Source organism: Sorex araneus, chromosome 3 (assembly GCF_027595985.1).
Source record: "Sorex araneus isolate mSorAra2 chromosome 3, mSorAra2.pri, whole genome shotgun sequence".
In the NCBI taxonomy this organism is placed as follows: Eukaryota; Metazoa; Chordata; class Mammalia; order Eulipotyphla; family Soricidae; genus Sorex; species Sorex araneus.
In genome coordinates, this window is record NC_073304.1 from 28,170,655 (window position 1) to 28,190,168 (window position 19,514).

Below are 19,514 nucleotides of genomic sequence, written 5' to 3' on the forward strand. Positions count from 1 at the left end.
CTATACTATTCTGGGGGAGGGGGTCCACATGACTTCCTGCTGAGGAATGCTAATCTTGACAGCACAGTTAGTGGGACTGCATGTGGTGTACGTGGGTGACACCGGGAGTCAAACCCATGGCCTCACACCTGCAAGGCAGATGCTTCTCCACTGAACCACCTCCGGGACTCCATTTTGGTAGATCTTTAAAAGATTAAGGATGCTCAAACTCAAAATTTCTAGCTAAAGAAATTTAAAATCAGACATGTATATGTTTTCACTTTCATCCTGTTCAAATCATTTCTCAATTTCTCTTCTGATTTCCCATGAAAATCTGTTAGTTTCTAAACATTTGTGGCATTTTCCACAGATAAACTTGTTGTTTATTCTTAATATAATTTGCTATGGTCAGATAATACTTTGTATGCTTGAATTCTGTGAGTAATTGTCTTATGGTCCATCTTTGAATAGATACACTTTTTGGTCGGAATAAAGTGTGTATTTTCCTATTGTTGACTGGAATACCCTATAGCTATTAATTCAACCAAGTTGGTGAAGGGTTGCTTTAATCTCTTACAGCGTTAGTGATTTTTCTATTTGTTCTATGAATTCTCAAGAGAAGGTATTTAAATTTCTGACTGTAATTGTGAATTTATTCCTGTCTACAGTTCTGTTAGTTTTGCTTTCATACATTTTGAACCTTTGCTTATTAGGCTGCATAAACATTTATAATTATGTCGTCTTGTTAAATTGATCCCTTTGTGATTATATAATGATCTTATTTATTTATAGTAATATTTTTACTCTGATATTAGTTTAATATCAGTTTCTCTAATAATGTAATTATTACTGTTTTATTTTTATTTGCATCAATATGGTATATCTTGTAAATCTTTATCTGAGTCACTACATTAAAAGTAGATTCTTTTGTAAGCAGCATATAATTGTATCTTATTTTAAAAATGTGATCTGCTGTATGAGTGAAATGCAAACACAAAAGTTCCTAACGGTACATCACAGTGATTCTCTAATAAAAAATTAAAAAAAAATTCACAACATGCTCTAAAAAAATCTGATCTGGAAATTTGTGTTTTCTTTAAAAAAAATCATTTTATTTACTTGTGGGAAAGAGATTCTGGCTATGCTTAAGAATCACTCCTGGCAGTGCTCAGGGACCATATGCAGTACCAGAGATTGAACTAGGGTTGGCAGTGTGCAAGGCAAGCACTTTAGCTTCTGTACTGTCTCTCTGACTTTGAAATTTGTGTTTTAGAAGTTACCTTATTTATGGATTGATTTTTGGTTTTTGGGCCACACCTGAAGGTGCTCAGGGGCTACTCCTGGCTCTATAGCCAGGGATCACTCTTGGCAGTGCTTGTGGGACTATACCCTGTGTTGGGAGGCCTTATTGGAGTTTTTCACATGCAAGGTAAACACTTCAATACCTGAACTCTCTCTCTAAATCCAGGAAATATGTGTTGTTTTAAACATAGGTATTTAGAACATTTGCATTTGATGTGATTATTTGCCATAAAGAAGTTTATGTACATAAGTTTGCAATCTTGTATTTATCCAATTGTACCTTTTCCTCATTTTCTACCTTTTTCGAGTTAATTGAAAAATGTATGTGTGTGTGTGTGTGTGTGTGCGTGCGTGTGAGTGTGTGTGTGGGGGTGGTGATGGGGTGTTAGGCCACCCTCAGCAGTGCTACTTCTAGTTCTATGCTCAGAAATCACATCTGGTGGTTCTCAAGGGAATGTATATCATGCCAAGGATTCGAACTTGGGCCAGAAGACAATCACCTTATCCACTGTACTATCTCTCCAGCTCTAATTGAATTTTTATTGTTCCATCTTATCCTTTGTTACTTCATAAATTAAAATTACATATTTTAGTAGTCATTTAATGTTTATGCTATATGCTTTTAACTAATTATAGTTTATCTTTAAGTGACACATAACTTCAGGAATAGCATAACTAATAGCAAATAGAATAATGGCTCCTTCACCATCAGCATCTCAAAGATGCCCACTTATTAATCTCTGGAACTTGTGAATATGCTACCTTACATGGCAAAAGGGACTTTCCTGATGTGTTAAGAAGCTTGAATTGGGGAAGATTAGTTTGGATAATTCAGATGGAATCAATGTAATGCTAAGGGTCTTTATAAGAGGGAGGCAAGAAGAACAAGAGGTGTGAGAGTTGAAGCAGGGATTGAAATGATGCAGTGGTCACAAGTCAAAAAATATAGATGACCGTTAGAAGCTAGAAAAAGCATGTATTCAAATTCAACTTGGAATGCACTTTTGCCAGCATCTTGGGTTTTAGCTTAATGAAACTGATTTTGCTTTCTTTTCTTTCTTCCTTCCATTTTTTGTTTTTATGTCTACACCTGGACTGCGATAGCACATCGGGTAGGGTTTTTGCCTTGCATGCGGCGGACCCAGGTTTGATTCCTCCATCCCTCTCAGAGAGCTCAGCAAGCTATCGAGAGTATCCGGCCCGCACGGCAGAGCCTGGCAAGCTACCTGTGGCTTATTCAATATGCCAAAAACAGTAACAGCAAGTCTCACAATGGGGACGTTACTGGTGCCCATTTAAGCAAATTGATGAACAATGGAACAACAGTGCTACAGTGCTACAGTGCTATGTCTACACCTGCCAGTGATCAGGTATTACTCCTGACTCTGCACTCAGGAATCACTCCTGGCGGTGCTTGGGGACCATATGGGATGCTGGGGATCAAACGCGGGTCAGCTGTGTGAAAGGCAAGCACCCTACCTGCTGTATTATTGCTCTGGGCGCTGATTTTGGTTATTTCTGACCTCTAGAACTACAAGATAATACAATTGCATTGTTTTAAGACTTTCAATCTGCTATAGCAGCAATCAGGAAATTAGTGAACTTGTTAAGTGTCCTTCTATTCCCCCCTATTGACCTTTGTGCAATTGTCATGTGTTTTATTTATGCATAGGTTATAGATCTCATATTCCTTTACTTTTTTTTTCTTTTTGGGTTACACTCAACGATACTCAGGGGTTATTCCTGGCTCTGCACTGAGGAATTACTCCTAGAAGTGCTTGGGGAACCATATGGGATTCCGGGGATTAAGCCTGGGTCAGCCACATGCAAGGCAAATGCACTACCCACTGTACTATCATTCCGGCCCTATATTCCTTTACTTTTAATTGTTGTGGAGGCCATACCCAGTGGTATTTGGGGGCCTATACTCAGCAGGTCTGGGCATGCTGTGCTAGCTATCAAACACAGCCTTAAACATGCACGACAGGTACTCTGCCACTTAAACCGCATCCTTGAGCCTGCCATTATTTGGGTGAGGAGAATCCCAAATGGTTTTTCCAGAGACTGAGAGTGGGGTTTTCAGTGATTCTTGCCTAACCTAAAAAGTATTTGTTGTGCTTTATTCCTGTGTGTGCATCCATATTGAGACCTGCCATTTCCTCCTTCTGCCTGAGGGGTTGCCTTTGACATTTCTTGTGGTTTGGACCTGCTGATGATTCATTCTTTCATTTTTGTGTGTCAGAAAATCGTCAGCATTCGAAAGACATTATTTTTGGCTAATGTAGAATCTAGATTGACAAGGTTTTCTTCCCTTTTAACTACGGTAATGGTGTTAAATCACTTTTTCTTTTGATTGCTATTGTTGTTTGCATTGTTTATGATAAATAGTTATTTGTTCTCTATATGTAAAAGAGATCTCCTTTCTCTGCCTGACAGTTTCATTTATTTTTCTTGGGGGGTGACAATAGTCTTGGCTCTTTGCTCAGGGACCACCGCAGAGGGTACTCAGGAAAGCTTACGTGTCCTGAGGCGAGGGACCAAACTATGGTCTACTTCAGGCAAGGAAAGTGTCTAAAACCCGTACTATCTCTCTGGCCCTCCCTAGCTAGCTTTCATAGTGGTCTCTTTTTTTTTTTTTTTTGCGTCACACCTGGTGATGCACAGGGGTTACTCCTGGCTCTGCACTCAGGAATAACTCCTGGCAGTACTCAGGGGACCATATGGGATGCTGGGAATTGAACCCCGGTCAGCCGCGTGCAAGGCAAACGGCCCTACCCGCTGTGCTATTGCTCCAGCCCCTCATAGTGGTCTCTTATTCACGATTTGAAAAAATTTGATTATGCTATTGTGTTTTGCTATTGTTTTCTTCATGTTTTTTTTTTTGTGCATAGTTTTGCTGATCTTGTATCTGCAGGTGATAGTTTTTGTCAAATTTCAAAAAATTCTCTTACATTTCTAAAAGTATATTTCTTCACTTTCTCCCAGATAGTGTCTCCAGTTATACATATTGTTTTAAAATTCCATGACTTACTGATACTGTTCTTTTCTTTCTTGTTTTCAAAATTCTCTCTTTTTTTTGGGTCTTATGCTGGGTAGTTTCCATTATGTATTTTCAAGTATACTAATATTTCCTCTGAAAGATCTAATGACATTAACCCTTCTCAATTTTATATTGTCCACATTGTAGTTTTCATTTCTGGAAGTTAACTTCTAGCCATTTAAACATCTTATGCTTTTACTAAGGTTATGAATATATAGAAAAATTTTATGCTTTTATTAAAGGTTTGAATATAGAGCAAATAATAATATTTAGTTTTCTTGCTACTAATTGTAATATCAGTATCATTTTGGAATTAATTTCAATAGATAGACTGCCCTGCCCTCATCATTGGTCATATTTTCCAACTTCTCTATATGTCACGTAATTTTTTGTTGTTTCTTGGGCACCTGGCAGTGCTCAGGGGACCTTATGAGATGCCAGGGATCAAACCTGGATAAGCCACATGCAAGGCAAGTATGTTAGCTGCTGTACTCTCTCCAGCCTCTGTCATATAATTTTATTTTATTTATTTATTTATTTATTTATTTATTTATTTATTTATTTATTTATTTGCTTTTTGGGTCACAACTGGCGATCCACAGGGGTTATTCCTGGCTCTGCACTCAGGAATTTCCCCCAGCAGTGCTCAGGGGACCATATGGGATGCTGGGATTCAAACCTGGGTTGGCCGCGTGCAAGGCAGATGTCCTACCCGCTGTGCTATCGCTCCAGCCCCATGTCATATAATTTTAGATAAGATGTCAGACAATGTGAATCTAACTTGCTGGGTGCCTCTTTTTTCCCAATTAAACAATATTTTCTAAAAAATTTTAAATGTTAATTTTTTAATTAAATATTAAGGTACCGTGATTTACATAGTTGAATTTCAGGTGTACAGTGTTCCAATACCAGTCCTACCATCATTATTGGTAGGACTTTCCTCACCAATATCTCCAAGTTTTGCTCAGTTACCCCTAATAGGCAAGTTTTTAAGTTTGGCTGATGTAGTTTGAATTTCATGCTTTCAGTGGTGTTGACTTTATAGTTTAGAGATACATATGCCACACCTCTTCACCACTCATGTGTTCAAGGACCCTGACCTCTCACTATACCTTTTACCTTTCGTCCATCTCTCATCCCCTGGTGCCCCCTTTTCTTCACCCTCCCCCCTCATGTGTTTTTGACTCACACCCAGCTGTGGTCAAGGCTTACTTCTGGCTCTGCACTCAGGGATAACTCTTGGGCTTTGGAGACCATATGGGGTACTTGGGATTGAACTTGGGTTAGCCGTGTGCATGGCAGGTGCTCTACCCACTGTGCTATCTCTCCAGTCCCTTCTCATTTCTTTGATCAGCAGGTGCCTCGTGTGTGTGTGTGTGTGTGTGTGTGTGTGTGTGTGTGTGTGTGTGTGTGTTTGGGGCCACACTTGGAAGTGCTCAGGGCTTAGTCCTGACTCTTTGCGCAGGGAAATCACTCCTGGTATGGCTTGGTGGGGGTGTTATATGAGATGCTGAGGCTTGGACCACATAAAAGGCAAAAGGCTTGGCCACATAAAAGGCAAGCCCCCTACCTGCTGTCCTATCACTCTGACTCGGTGCCCCATTTAAAAAAAAATTTTTTTTCTTACAAAGATTCTTGCTCTTTGGGGATATGGTAAAGTTACTTGGAAATCATTTCATCCTGTCTTAGCTTGCTTCTAAGATTTGTTAGATTAATCTGGAGCAGTGCATAGTCTAAGGCTAATTATTCCCCCTGAGTGAGGCTAGTCAGTTCCCTGTACTGTCCTTAGCCCTCCACAAAATCACAGGGCTTTTCCGTTTCAACGGTGGAGCTCACCTTCGCTCACGAGGCAGTGTCCTTTGTTCTTATCAGGTGGGTTTTCCTCGGCATTGAGCAGTTTCCTCACAAGCACGCACTGATTGGTATTGAGCTGAATTCTTACAAAACACCTCTGGGGACCTCTCCAGTGCTCCTCTGATGCGGGCCTCTCCTGCTTACTATTCTGTTCCTTGAGTTTTAGTCACCTCATTCTCCCCAGACTCTCAACTCTTTCTCTTCAACTCAGACTCAGGGAGCCTGCGGGTTACTGCTGTGTCCCTCCTCTCTTGGCTGCCATCTGGAAACTGCTGGGGTGGTTAGCTGGAGCCATCGAGGCGCTCACTTTGTTTGGTGCCAGTCGCTCAGAGCTGACTGGTCTTTCTTGCTTGATGTCCAGAGTTGTGAAAACGTTATATGTATTTTTGTTTCTCTTTGGTAGGAGGGTAAATCTGGACCTCGACACTTCTACTCTTAGCCAGAAGCAGATGTTTTCTTTTTTAAATTTGAATTTTATTTTATAATTGTATACTATACTTACAGGATTCTAAAGTCAGATCTGGAAAGCATGGTGTATTCAGAGAAAGCACATTTCTAATTCTGTCTTTAGCCTATTTCTTTGTTCTTTCTATAAGTAATTTAAAAAAAAGTTTTTGGTTTTACTTTACAATAAAAGAATATATATATAAAACACATGGCACATATATTTATATATGCATGTATATGTATATGTATATTTTCACGTGTTAGATAAATGATAGTCTATTATGCATATTATTCACCTTGCTATTGTTTTCTTGGCTATTATTGTTTATTTAATCAGGTTCACTTAGGTGGATATCAGATTATATACTTTTTTCTAGTATTAAAAATGCTACAATAAATACAAATTTGATATCTTTTTTTTTTTCAAATTTGATATCTTTTTGCATGTGAATGTGTAACGAAGATTCTTGGAAGTGGACCGGTTGCTCGAAAGGCAAACACATATGCTATTTTGCTAGAGTGCTGAGCTCCCATCCATAGGGCTATATCACTTTGCATTCTCACCAGAGATGAGATGGGATTGGCAGGTATGTTTCCAGTAACAGTATTTCCACAGCAGCAGATTGATTCCTGTAGACTGGAGGATTAACGTAGAGGCCTGAGGAAGGGAGATTTTGTCAGGTATTTTTTGAGAGACAATTATTTATCTATTTATCTATTTATTTATTCTTGGCTTTTTTTGGTCATACCTGGGGATGCTCAGGGGTTACTCTTGGTGGTGCTCAGGAGACCATGTGGGAAGCCAAGGATTGAACCCAGGTTGGCTGCGTGCAAGGCAAACAACCCCACCCACTGTACTATTGCTACGGCCCCTCATTATTATTATTATTATTTTTAATAGTAGCAGTTATACCCAGCAGTGCTTGGGGGCTGTTAGAGTCATACCCAGTGGTTCTGGATAGAGATGGGGAGCATGCAGCATTGGGTATTGAACTCAGGGCCTCAGATATCCCAGCCATGTGGTCTTCCATTTGTACCACATTTCCTCCAGGGGCAGGGGTTGCTTCTGATTCTTATGTCAGTTAAGAATCAGAGGTCTGTTTTTTCCAAATTCTGGCTATTGTAAACAGTGCTGCAATGAACATACAAGTGCAGATGTCATTTCGACTATACTTTTTTGCCTCTCCAGTACATCTACACAATGGAATACTATGCAGCTGTCAGAAAAGATGAGGTCATGAACTTTGCATATAAGTGGATTAACATGGAAAGTATCATGCTAAGTGAAATGAGTCAGAAAGAGAGAGAGAGACATAGAAGAATTGCACTCATCTGCGGAATATAAAACAGCAGAATGGGAGACTGACACCCAAATGAATGGTAGAAATAAGGACCAGGAGGTTTGCTCCATGGCTTGGAAGCTGACCTCACATGCTGGGGGAAAAGGCAGCTCAGATAGAGAGGGGAACATCAGGAGGATCCACTAGGGATGGGAGAGGCGTGCTGAAAGCAGACTATAGATTGAACACGATGGCCACCCAGTGCCTCCGTTGCAAACCACAACACCCAAAAGGAGAGAGAGAACAAACAGGAATACCCAGCCACAGAGGCAGGGCGGGGTAGAGGGGGATAGGATAGGGGAGGGTGGGAGGGATGCTGGGGTCATCAGTGGAGAAGAATGGGCACTGGTGGAAGGATGGGTACTTGAGCATTGTATGACTGAAACACAAGCACGAAAACATGTAAATCTGTAACTGTACCCACATGGTGATTCATTAATAATAATAATAAAAAAAGAATTAGAGGTCTGGGGGGAGTATAGAGGGTAGGGTGTTTGCCTTGCACATAGCCCAGCTGAGTCTGATCTCTGGTACTCCATACATTCCACTTGGAAGAAGTGGGAGTTTCTCCAGCTATATCTGTCTAATTTTTTGGCCAAATAGGATTTCACTGGAGCTCAGGCATCTCCCTTTTCAATAAACGGTCATGGTGCTCTAATGCCCAGTCCCGGTTAAGAACGCCTGGTTCATGTCATAATCTGTTTATAAACATGGAGGTTGTTAATCACACTGTGTGGAGCCATATGGTGGGAGTGAGCTTTAGAGGCGCCTCCTGCTCCGGCCCTTTCATGGACAGGACAGGGTGGGTAGGGGGTGGAGAATGAAGGAAAGCTCTGGTGGGAGCTGTCTATTTTCTTACCCCAGTTCTGAGCAGCTATTAGACATCCCCCTCTTTTTCATTTCGTATGTATTTTATTTTAGCCACTGTGATTCACAATTTTACAATCTCTCAAAGGCAGGGCTTTGTGCATACAACATTCCATCACCACACACACCACCAAAGTGTCCCCTTCTCATGATCCCAGGAACCGCCTCCCCTCCCACGCCCCTTGCCCTGCACTCCAGGTCCCAAACACCCCCTCTTTCCGCCAATGCCCATTCCCCTTGGATGTCTTTCATTGGGCTCTTCCTTGAACTCAAGTGGGTGGATGGAATGGACAGTTGGGATTCAGGTGGCACCTGGCCACTCTTGGAACATCAGGTAGATGCTTGGCCAAAGTTTCAGGAAGGTAGATTTGAGTTGAAGGATGGGCGAGCCGCTGCCCCCTCAGAGTGAGTCAGCGGCCCCAGGAGGTTCTGAGTTTCTCCCTGCAGGGAGACTCCCCCACAGCAGGAGGCTGTCCTCTCCGGGGGCTCTCCTGGGGTTGTAGGAGGGGAAACCACCTCACTTCTGTTCTTTTCGGCCCTGATCCCTCGCTCAGATCATCCCTCCCTTTCCTTTATCTCAGTCATCTTCTAGATTCTTTTATTTGGGGGAGGGGGATGTGGGCCCTGCCAAGCAGTGTTTCGGGGGTCACTCCTGGTGGGGTTCGGGGGACCATATGTGATACTGGGGATTGTACCCAGGTTGGCCCTGTACAAGGTAAGTGTATTACCCACTGTGCGATCTCTCCAGCCTCTCTTTTGAATTTTTTTTTTTGCTTTTTTTTGGGTCACATCCAGCGATGCACAGGGGTCACTCCTGGCTCTGCATTCAGGAATTACCCCTGGCGGTGCTTGGGGGACCATATGGAATGCTGGGAATTGAACCCGGGTTGGCCGCGTGCAAGGCAAACGCCCTACCCGCTGTGCTATCGCTCCAGCCCCTCTTCTGAATTCTTAATAGATCTTTCCATGTCATAGCCACCTATAACACTCAGGTTCCACCTACTGAACTTGGGCCATGCTGGCCACAGGTGACTTGTCTGGAGGCCACTGACCAGGTGGACATCAGAGTCCTACTGAAACTCCGTGGAGCCCATTCTCCTTCCTGAGAGTGGGTGTAGAGGTGTGCGTGTTAATCATGCTGTGTGGGTGTAAGAGTGTGTGTGTGTGTGTGTGTGTGTGTGTGTGACTGGAATTGCAGCTCAGGATAAGAGAAAGAGCCCTGTGGGAGGGGTCCTTGGTTTCCGGGAGTCACTCTTGCCTCCTGCCTCCCCTCTTCTGCCCTCCATAGTTCCTCTAACTCACTCTTTGAGCCTCATTTCCGTGACTGCAGCTGTGACTCGCTCCTGTTCCTCCTCCTCCTCCTCCCCCCCATCCCTCCCCCCATGCACACGAGCTTTAAGTTATGTGCCTTCTGTTCTAATGAGATAAACAACATAACTCTCTGGGGCTCCACTCGTCCTTCTATAAGTGGAGCTCCAGGGCTGAACGTGTTGGCCCTATAAAGGCACCCTGGTGTCTGTCAGCCTAGGGAGCAGTGCAAGGCAGCGGAGCCCCAGTCTCGAGGGATCTGTTGGGGGCCGAGAGCTCAGTGAGACCCAGTGGACAATGCAAGAGGACTTTCAAGGAGGCCTGAGCCCATCTTCTCGGCTGGAGAAGCAAGCAAGCAGCAGGGATATGTGGGCAGGGAGTTTGGCCCTTCTGCTTGGGGACAGAGCCCAGACTGACCTAAGTCAGCTAATGCATGAGAATCCATCACTGACTCCAAGCAGGACTTAAGGTGCTCACGAGCTGAGCCTGCATCTCAGGTGAAAGTAATGTGTGGCTCTGTGGGAGATGCACGGTGATCTCTTTGGCATCAGTTTCTTGAACGGCCTGATGGGTGTTGTACTAAACACTGGGGATACAGAGGTAGATATGGTTCCTGCCATCCTACATCTTAAACAACTAGTTAGAGAATAAAATACAGTCATTGGGCAATTAATGATACTGTCCTGAAGGAAACCCAGGAAACTTGAGGTCCAGCTGAAAGAACCATTAAGTCACACTAAGTAAGTACATCAGAGAGAACACGCAGGCAAGGACTAGGTAGTGCTTAGAGATCTGAAGTTATCAGACATTAGGCCAATCTTCAAGGATCTTGAAAAGTGGTTGTCCAAATCCCTCTCACTTCATCACCTCTCCACTTGAATTGGGTGTGTCTGGTATGGATTTGGAACATTGGTATTAACAAAAAAGTGATTTTTAGGGCCAGAGAGATAGTATAGGGGTTAAGGTGCTTGCCTTGCATGCAGCTTACATGGGTTTGGGTTTGGTCCCTGGCTCCGTATATGGTCCTCTGAGCAATACCAGCAGTGATTCCTGAGTACAGAGCCAGAGTAAGCCTTGAGCACTGCCGAGTGTGGCCCCAAACATAACACAAATAAAAAAGGAAAAAAAACCCAAAAAGGTATAGTTTCAGCCTGGATTAAGGATACTAACACAAGATGAGAAGGATTTTTGGGGACATAAAGAATATCAAGAAATCCTTATAATTGAACTTCTTTGGGACCCTGAGGAGTGCCAAAAAGTTGCCCTGAACTTTGAGAGGGGACCCAGACTCAATCTGCCCGTAAAGAAATGTCAGGATCAGAGATGACTTGGCTCTCAGGAGCACCACACTGAACATATAATTCTTCCAGTGATGCCTTTCCTCAAGCAAGCTTGCCTTGTAAGGATTCATGTAATCTGGAAATCAGCCACTGGCCATGTACTCTGGGCATTCAGAGCTTCAGTTCTAAGTCCTTTGCAGAAATATTAAAGTTTCCAACAAAAACCAAGTATTAGGATGTCTCTTGGACATGGTACATCCTTAGTTAATAACACCAGGGAAATTTTTCCAGACACCTCAAGGCTCCATCACCTTTAAGAATCAAAGGGGTGGGGCTGGAGCGATAGCACAGCAGGTAGAGTGTTGGTCTTGCACACGGTGCTGCTGATCCGGGTTTGATCCCCAGCATTCCATATGGTCCCCCAAGTACCGCCAGGAGTAATTCCCAAGTGCAAAGCCAGGAGTATTTCCTGTGCATTGCCAGCTGTGACCCCCCCTCCCCAAAAAAAGAATCAAAGGGGTCAGTACATCCAACGTGTACCCAGCCTTACAACCTGGGTGATGAGCAGCTGGGTGATGAACAATGAGAGCTGGCACATGGAGAGAATTGAATTGGGACAGGTGAGCTCCTTTCATGCTGGAATAGATGCCTCAGCTTTAGACCCAAACATTGGAGTTGGAGAAGATGAATAAAAATGAAAAATGAATAGAGATATAGCAAAAAAATATTCTGATTTCCTCTGCCAAAGGCGTGCACGAAGCCAGTTTCCTTCTTAACCTTTAAAGGTCTCCATGAGAGGAAGACACCTATGAGAAGAAGATAGTAGATGAGAAGAGGGTCCTGAGGTTTTCTGAACCCCATGTCCTAGGGCGAGACAGTGTCCTAGGGCGAGACAGGGCTGCTTCTACCAGTCACCACCAAGGGAAATGAAGCTGGGTCACATCCATTCACTCAGCCAATGTTTCTTTTCTTTTTTCCAGGGGTGCTGCTGTGGAATACCTGGGCCACCTCAGTGGTGCTTGGGGCTCCCAGGGCAGCTTTGGTTTCAAAGGCAGCTCAAAACACTCTGGGCAGGCAGTCAAGCTTGCAGCCAGAAGCCCAACCCAGAGCCTCCCCGCTCTGTGCTTGTAAGGCGCAGGCAGTGGACAGGGTAAGGCAGGGAGGTGGGCTCAGTGGCAGGAACCTGCCTACCGCCTCTCACCCCAAATGTGTGGCTCTGTGGGAGATGCATGGGGATCTCTTTGGCATCAGGAAGCTGCTGGCTGCTAATGGGGTGAAGGAAGTCAGAAGGTAGGAGATCAGCTCCTTGATCCCCTTTCCTTGTAACGATTTTGTTTTTTGAAAGTACTTTTCAGTTACAGCTTCATGTGATGCACACTTCCTTAAGCTTTAAGTCAATACTTTATTTTCAATAACTTGTTTTGAATTGCAAATTAGAGAGGCACAGTTGTTAAAAGATACTGCAGAATGTGATGTTGTCGCTACTGAGACATTCCACATCAGGTGGAAGAATTTCTGAGCCTTACCTTACATCTTGATTTTGGTTTGTTTGGGGGCCACACCCAGAAGTGTTCAGGGGCTATTCTGGTCGGGGGACTGTGCCATGCTGGGGGTCACACGCCCGGGCCTCTCAGTGCTTTACACACTCAGCTTGTGGAGCTGTATTTGGGTGATCCTATTATCGTGAAATGCTTCCCAGCCTCGGCGTCGAAAGGGACATGGATTGGCCTTTGGTAGTTGCACCTGCACCGGAAGGGAACCTGTCACCCAGGCCTGGCCCCACCCCCACCCCTGCCTGGGAAACAGGGAGGTGTAGCTGAGTCCAGAAAGGTCCGCTATCTCTGCAGACTAGGGATGCACCACTGATGGGGGAGTAGAGCCCTGGGTTCATTGAGGCAGCCCAGGAGGACAGACAGCTCTAGCGACCTGGATTCTGCCTTAGCTCCAGGTGTAGCCAGTGCGGTGACCAGTTGCCTTACCATTCTGGGCTTTTTTTCCACCCCAGCCCAGAAGGCCTGTGTGGCCCTAGGCTTTAACCTTTTCCCCTGTCTTGTCCACAGGCCTTGCCCCGGGCCAGCTGTACACCTATCCTGCTCGATGCTGGCGGAAGAAGAGACGATTGCACCCACCTGAGGACCCAAAGCTTCGACTGCTGGAAATAAAACCTGGTCAGTAACCCTCGGGAGTTGGTGGGGCTGGCGCCAGACAGGCTGCTCCACTTCCTCAGCCCAGGGCGCATGAGCACGCTCAGGGGTTTTTCTGACTTTACCCTCATGTCCATGAGTCCACCTGATCTTCTCTCTTTTCAGTCCCAGGCCCGTTCCTCCTCCTTCCTCTTGTCTCCCTCTCTGCACCCCCAGGGGAGGGAGGCTAAGGTGGAGACTGTGTTCCCTCTGCCCCACTCCCTGGCTCTGAAATTCTGGACATCTTACTTGGAAACGGTCAGTGCTGCTAACAGAACCTGCCTGGGACTTGGAAGGGACAGAATTTGCCTCTTGTTTGGCTTTGTGGCCACCTAGAAGGAAATGGTTGGTTTTCCTTACGATTGACCCATTATGGTTCTACTGATGGCTGTCTTCAGACCTGAATTGGGTGACAGCAAGCCCAGATGACCCCAGGCCCTTCACTCTAAGAAGAGCCTGCTTTGGGTTGCCTGGGCTGGGGGATGCATCTCAGGGAGGTGGGGCAAGTGTCTGACTGACACGCTTTTCTCTTGCTGTCACCACCATGGTGTAGAACCTTCCACCTCTGCCTTACCACACGCACCCCTGAGGCTGCAGATCTCTCAGGCTGGGAATGTTTTCAGTCACAATTCTGTGGTTAAGTTGGCTTTGATGGCTGACTTCAACCCTTACTTTACTTGTGTAAGAGGTTCTATTAGTGGTAGGAGGGGAACAAATTCTTCAGTGTGCTTCCAGCCAAATTCTCCAAGGGCCTTGTACAACTTACGCACCTTTACAAGTATTCCAGGCTGTAACTGGCTGCTCCGATCACCCCATTCAGGTAAATTGGAGGACACCCAGAGAACCCTCTACAATACATTGCAATAGACATATAAGGGAGACCACATGTACCATTGTACATTTTCAATAGTCATATTAAAATAAGCCTGTGAAGTTAATTGTAGTGATGATTCTATGTGTAGGTGACCCTACAGATTCAAAAATATTATTTCAACATGTAATTGATAGCAGAATTAGGAATAAGATATTTGACTTCTTTTTCCCTAGGGTATCATCATCTTTGAGTTCCGGCATGCATTTTGCATATTAAGTTCATCTCATGATGGACAAGTCACATGACAGGTGCTCATTTGCCCTCTCGTTCTAGTACTGAGTGTGACTGAGAGCTCCATTCTAAGACATCCTTGGAAAACTTGGTAGAGATTCATAATCTGGGGCCTCATTCCAGACCCACTGCATTAGCATCGGTGTTTTGTCAAATTCCATTGACTGCACCCATCAAAGTCATGTTAAATTATGAGAAACACTGGTCTAGAAGTCTCAATGGCCAGGCCACAAGTCAGTACTATTACTATGTACTCATAGTTTTCACTTCCTTCCACAAAAATTCTTGCCTATTTTGGAACATTTTGGAGGCTGGGCTTTCCTTCTTTCATGTTCCAGACCCACCTAGTCTTGGTCTCTTGGAAGTGACATGGATGATCAACAAGAGGATCCCTGTTTAGACCTCACCTGGGCCCATTTAAATTTTTTCCCATTGAGGGAGGATGACCCAGGTATCTGCCACTGACTGCCTTTGCCTGTTTGTTTGGGGTCCTGAAACCTTTGGGTAGATTTTTCTAGCCTATGACACAGACACAGTGGAACTTGAATTTTGAGCTTGCCTTGTAGGTTCCTCATGATGATTCAAAGGACCATGTGTAACAGTATTTGTTCTTTCTTACCCTTATAATAAAAATTTAAACCAATCTTTTTTGACTTTTAGTAGGTAGTAAAGTACACGTTTGACTCTTGAAAGATTAAAAGGATATATTGCACTGGGAGAAATAAGACCTTGATTGCCTAGAAGCCATTGATGGTATTGGTATTTGAGATATTTAAGAAATAGTTTATGAAGACAAGGGAATGGAAGGTACCAAATGATGGCAAACCTTTATTCCTGAATTATAGAAATGAGAAAGCCAAGGAAGGGGGGGAAGGAATAGGAGGTAGACTGGTGATAACATAAGAGTGTTGGTCAAGGGTGTTGGACATTTCAGTGGTTTAGAGGGGAGGTAACTATGTACAACAAAACTATGAGAGTCAACACTATTGTAAACATATGACCCAAACAATAATAATTAAAAAAAATTTTAGAAGTGAGTTTTCTAAGGAGACCCAAACAATAATAATTAAAAAAAAATTTAGAAGTGAGTTTTCTTTTCTTTTTTTTTTTTGGTTTTTGGGTCACACCCGGCAATGCACAGGGGTTACTCCTGGCTCTTAACTCAGGAATTACCCCTGGCGGTGCTCAGGGGACCATATGGGACGCTGGGATTAGAACCCTGGTCGGCCGTGTGCAAGGCAAACGCCTACCTGCTGTGCTATCACTCCAGCCCCATAGAAGTGAGTTTTCTAAGGAGAGAGAGCAGGAAGGAAATGTAAGTCATTGTCAGAGGGATGACGACACTGGTAGTGGGTTTGAGAAAGGAACACTGGCATTCTAAAACTCTGCAATGAACAGCTTTGTAAATTACATTGCATAATTAAACAACAATGACAATAACAACAACAAGAAGAAAATATAAAAGATTATGCAGACACCGGGAATCACATGGATATGACCTTCTCCTTTTTTATTTAAAAAAAATAAATAATTATTTGGAGTTCTACTGTGACGACTGTATTCTGAAAATAAAATATACTTACCATATCTGACCTCGTTTGTTATGATGTTTGTAGGAGCAAAAACAAAAAGTGGAAACATCCAGGGGTACATTGATGGAGGCCTGGTTAGATACATAGAATGTTTGCAAACTGGACAACTATTGTGTCTTTGACTTTGTTTATTTCTACTTTTGTGTGTATGTGAGTCACATCTGATGGTGTTGGGGAGTATGAGATGGGAATGGGACTCAGGGTGAGGCACGTGCATGTGGTTATTTCATGAGGTGCACCTCTGGCCTGACAATTTTGTCTTGTTTGTTTATTTGTTTGGGGGTCTTTTTTTTGTCTTGTTTTGTTTTGTTTTTGTTTTTTGGGTCACACCTGGCGGTGCACAGGGGTTACTCCTAGCTCTACACTCAGGAATTACTCCTGGCAGTGCTCAGGGGACCATATGGGATACTGGGAATCGAACCCAGGTTGGCTGTGTGCAAGGCAAACACCCTACACACTGTGCTATCACTCCAGCCCCCAATTTTGCCTTTTAAAGATACAGGTAGAACCCGTGAGGAAGGGTTATATTATATTGTTTCATGGAAAGAACAAGAGAAGACCATGCAACATTTTTTTTTTCTTGCTGAGAATCAATTATTTTCAAAAGTTATGTCTATCTATCTTGGGATGAGTCTCTAAACTTAGGGAAACCCGAAGACTCAATTTTGCTGGCAGCATAGCAATGGACAAATGAACCTTCCCTTACTCCTTTTCCCCTACTTCCCAGTTCCTACTTCCTACTTCCTACTTCTTGATGCCCTTCCTCCCTCTCCCTGACTCTCCTGAGTAGTCCCCAGCAGGCTCCAAAAGTATAGCTTTGTCTCTTGGAGCTTCCCCGGGGCGCTGGGTAAGCTCTGGCTCTCTGGCTCTCTCCATCAGCACTGTCCTCTCTCGGGGAGATGGCAGCACTGGTCTAGGGCCGATTGTCTCAAGGAATAAACTTCCTGTCACATCAGGCCCTTCCACAGACCCTTCCAGGGACAATGAGGAGATACCACAAGCAATTTGCCTTGCTCAAACCTAGCTTGTCCTCCTCCTCTTCTCCCTATGTGTCCCCTTCTACGTCCAGGTGGGGTCATGGCCAGGAGGGAGTCACATGGCTGAGAGGTGTCTTTGATCCCAGGTCTGCAGAGCAGTGGGTTCTGGCAGAAAATAGGTCAGGGTGAAGAGAGGGGGTGTAGATGCGGGGATCTTGATGGACCTTCTTTAGAGAAGGTCTCAGTGTAGGGGGGGGGCAGTGGTAACTCTCTCTGTTCAACACCCCAAAGCATAGAGCTGATCCGGGCTGAGTGAACACAGCGGGACAAGGAGCAAGTTGCTGGATGAGGGCAGCTCCTCAGTCTTCTTTGTTCCTGAGCCCAGTGATCCACTGATGGCGTGGGCCCAGCCCCCCTCTCCTCACCCCGTCTGCCTCACGTGGGTAGATGCCCTTCCACCCGGTGGCTCTGCATGCTGCAGGAGAGAAAGGCGCATCTGTGTGGGGTGGGATGGGGCCGAGCGGGGACCGTGAGCATCCTCCCCCTGCTCTGGGCCTCTGTTTCTCACGCCCAGCCTCACCCCTCCCTGCAGTCTTGAATCAACATTGAGCAACCCCCTCCTCGCCTGGGCATTTGAAGGACAACACACACAACATTATTACTCGCAGCCGGCTGACAACGGGCTGTAGTGTTCCCTGCAGCTCACAGGGTTCTTTGGGGGCACAAATTCAAGCCAAGATGATTCCCCTGCATGACCCCCTCCCCACCCCAACTCTGTGTCAGAGGTCAGAGTGGGTCTCCCCTAGGTCATTTTCCCAAGAATGGAGCTCTGTCCTGGCAAAGCGGGCACTGAGCTGGCAGGGAAGAAAGGTGGGTAGCACATATCACACAGAAGGCCCTGAGCAAGGCAGATGTTTAGCACAGCCAGCTGAGCCCAGAGAGACCTTTAACATCACTTTTTTTTTTTTTTTTTGGAATGAAGATCAGAAAAAGGCCAGGAACAAACTTTTTCTTGTGTCCCTCTGCAGGAAGTGCTCAGAGAATCAACTTACATCAATTTAGTATCTTCCAATCCCAGACCTTTGGTAACCTCTGTCTAGGGCTGATTTTCTTTCTGCTTTAAAGGCTGGGAGACTGTGGTACTGAATTAGGAAGTTAATTTCCCAGGGGCCATTGGGACGGGAGCTAAGGGGCGGGCCTGAGGGAGAAACTGGTTGGAACTGGTGCCATGTTGCTTCAGGACCCTAGACAGCCATTCCTCCGGCGTTCTCAGACCCACGGGCGCTCCTGAATGTACCTGCTCTTGAGTCTACCTGAGGCCTTATGAACTCCTCGTGCTCTGGGACACTTAAGTTAGTGGCACCTCTCTTAGCCACCCTTCCCTATTCCGAGGGTGACAGGAGGGAAGTCAGCCAAGGTTGGGGTTCTGGTACTTTTTCTTTTTCTTCTTCTTCTTTTTTTTTCCCTCTTCTGTTTCTGGCTGCCACTCAGTGTCTGGGGATGAATGAGCAGGACAATCACCGCCCTACCACACACTGTGGAGGGAACCTGAACAGGGGGACGGTGCCCCAAAGCAGGAGGTGTCATCACCAGCGCACATGTAGGTCATAGGGACCCTCAGAAGGATGCGTTGTGAGGAGCTGGCCCCAGGGAAAGAGGCCTGAGTCCCTCCTGCTTGGGCCGGGGTGGAGAGGAGGCCTTCAGCGGCCGAGGGTGCCGGCCCTGCCGCCACGGAGCTGCCAGAGTTCTACAGATGGGAGCAGGCTGTGGCCAACTTCCCCAGCTTTTGAAAACCCTGCATCTTAATTAGTTCCCTACTGCTTTTGTACATGGCCCACATTTTAATAGTCTCCAGGCTCCCCCCCACCATTTGCTCTCTGATGTTTGGTGTGATTTCTCTTCTCCTCAAGACAGTCCCCCCCCTCTCCCCCCCACGACTCCTCCAGCACCCTCCCAGTCCGGGAACAACTTAAAGGCACGCCGATGTGCCAAGCATGTAGCCCGAGATTGATGAGCCTGTCAGCCAGCTCCCTCTGCCCCCCCCCACCTCCCCCTCTCCCGGGTGCTCCTCAGCAGGGATGAGCCAGGTGGGGGGGGGTGAGCGCCATGGGGGAGGCGAAGGAAGGGACCCGAAGAGCCCCCGGCCAGGTGTGAGCCAATGGACGACGTGACCTTCTCCTGGCCTGCAGAGGAGTCTGGCTGTGTCCTTCCGAGGGGGAAGGACACTCCGCTCCCACCCC

The 19,514-nt window shown here is 45.3% G+C and overlaps 1 protein-coding gene across 4 annotated transcripts in view; it reads left to right on the forward strand.

Moving 5' to 3' along the window:
• Positions 1-19,514, forward strand: part of DPF3 (double PHD fingers 3) — a 295,548-nt gene that overhangs the window by 131,158 nt on the left and 144,876 nt on the right. For all 4 annotated transcript variants that reach the window (XM_055130025.1, XM_012933613.2, XM_055130027.1 and 1 more), the window contains exon 3: positions 13,478-13,585. In XM_055130025.1, coding sequence (XP_054986000.1) covers positions 13,478-13,585 — 108 coding nt within the window. The remainder of the gene's footprint in view (positions 1-13,477; positions 13,586-19,514) is intronic.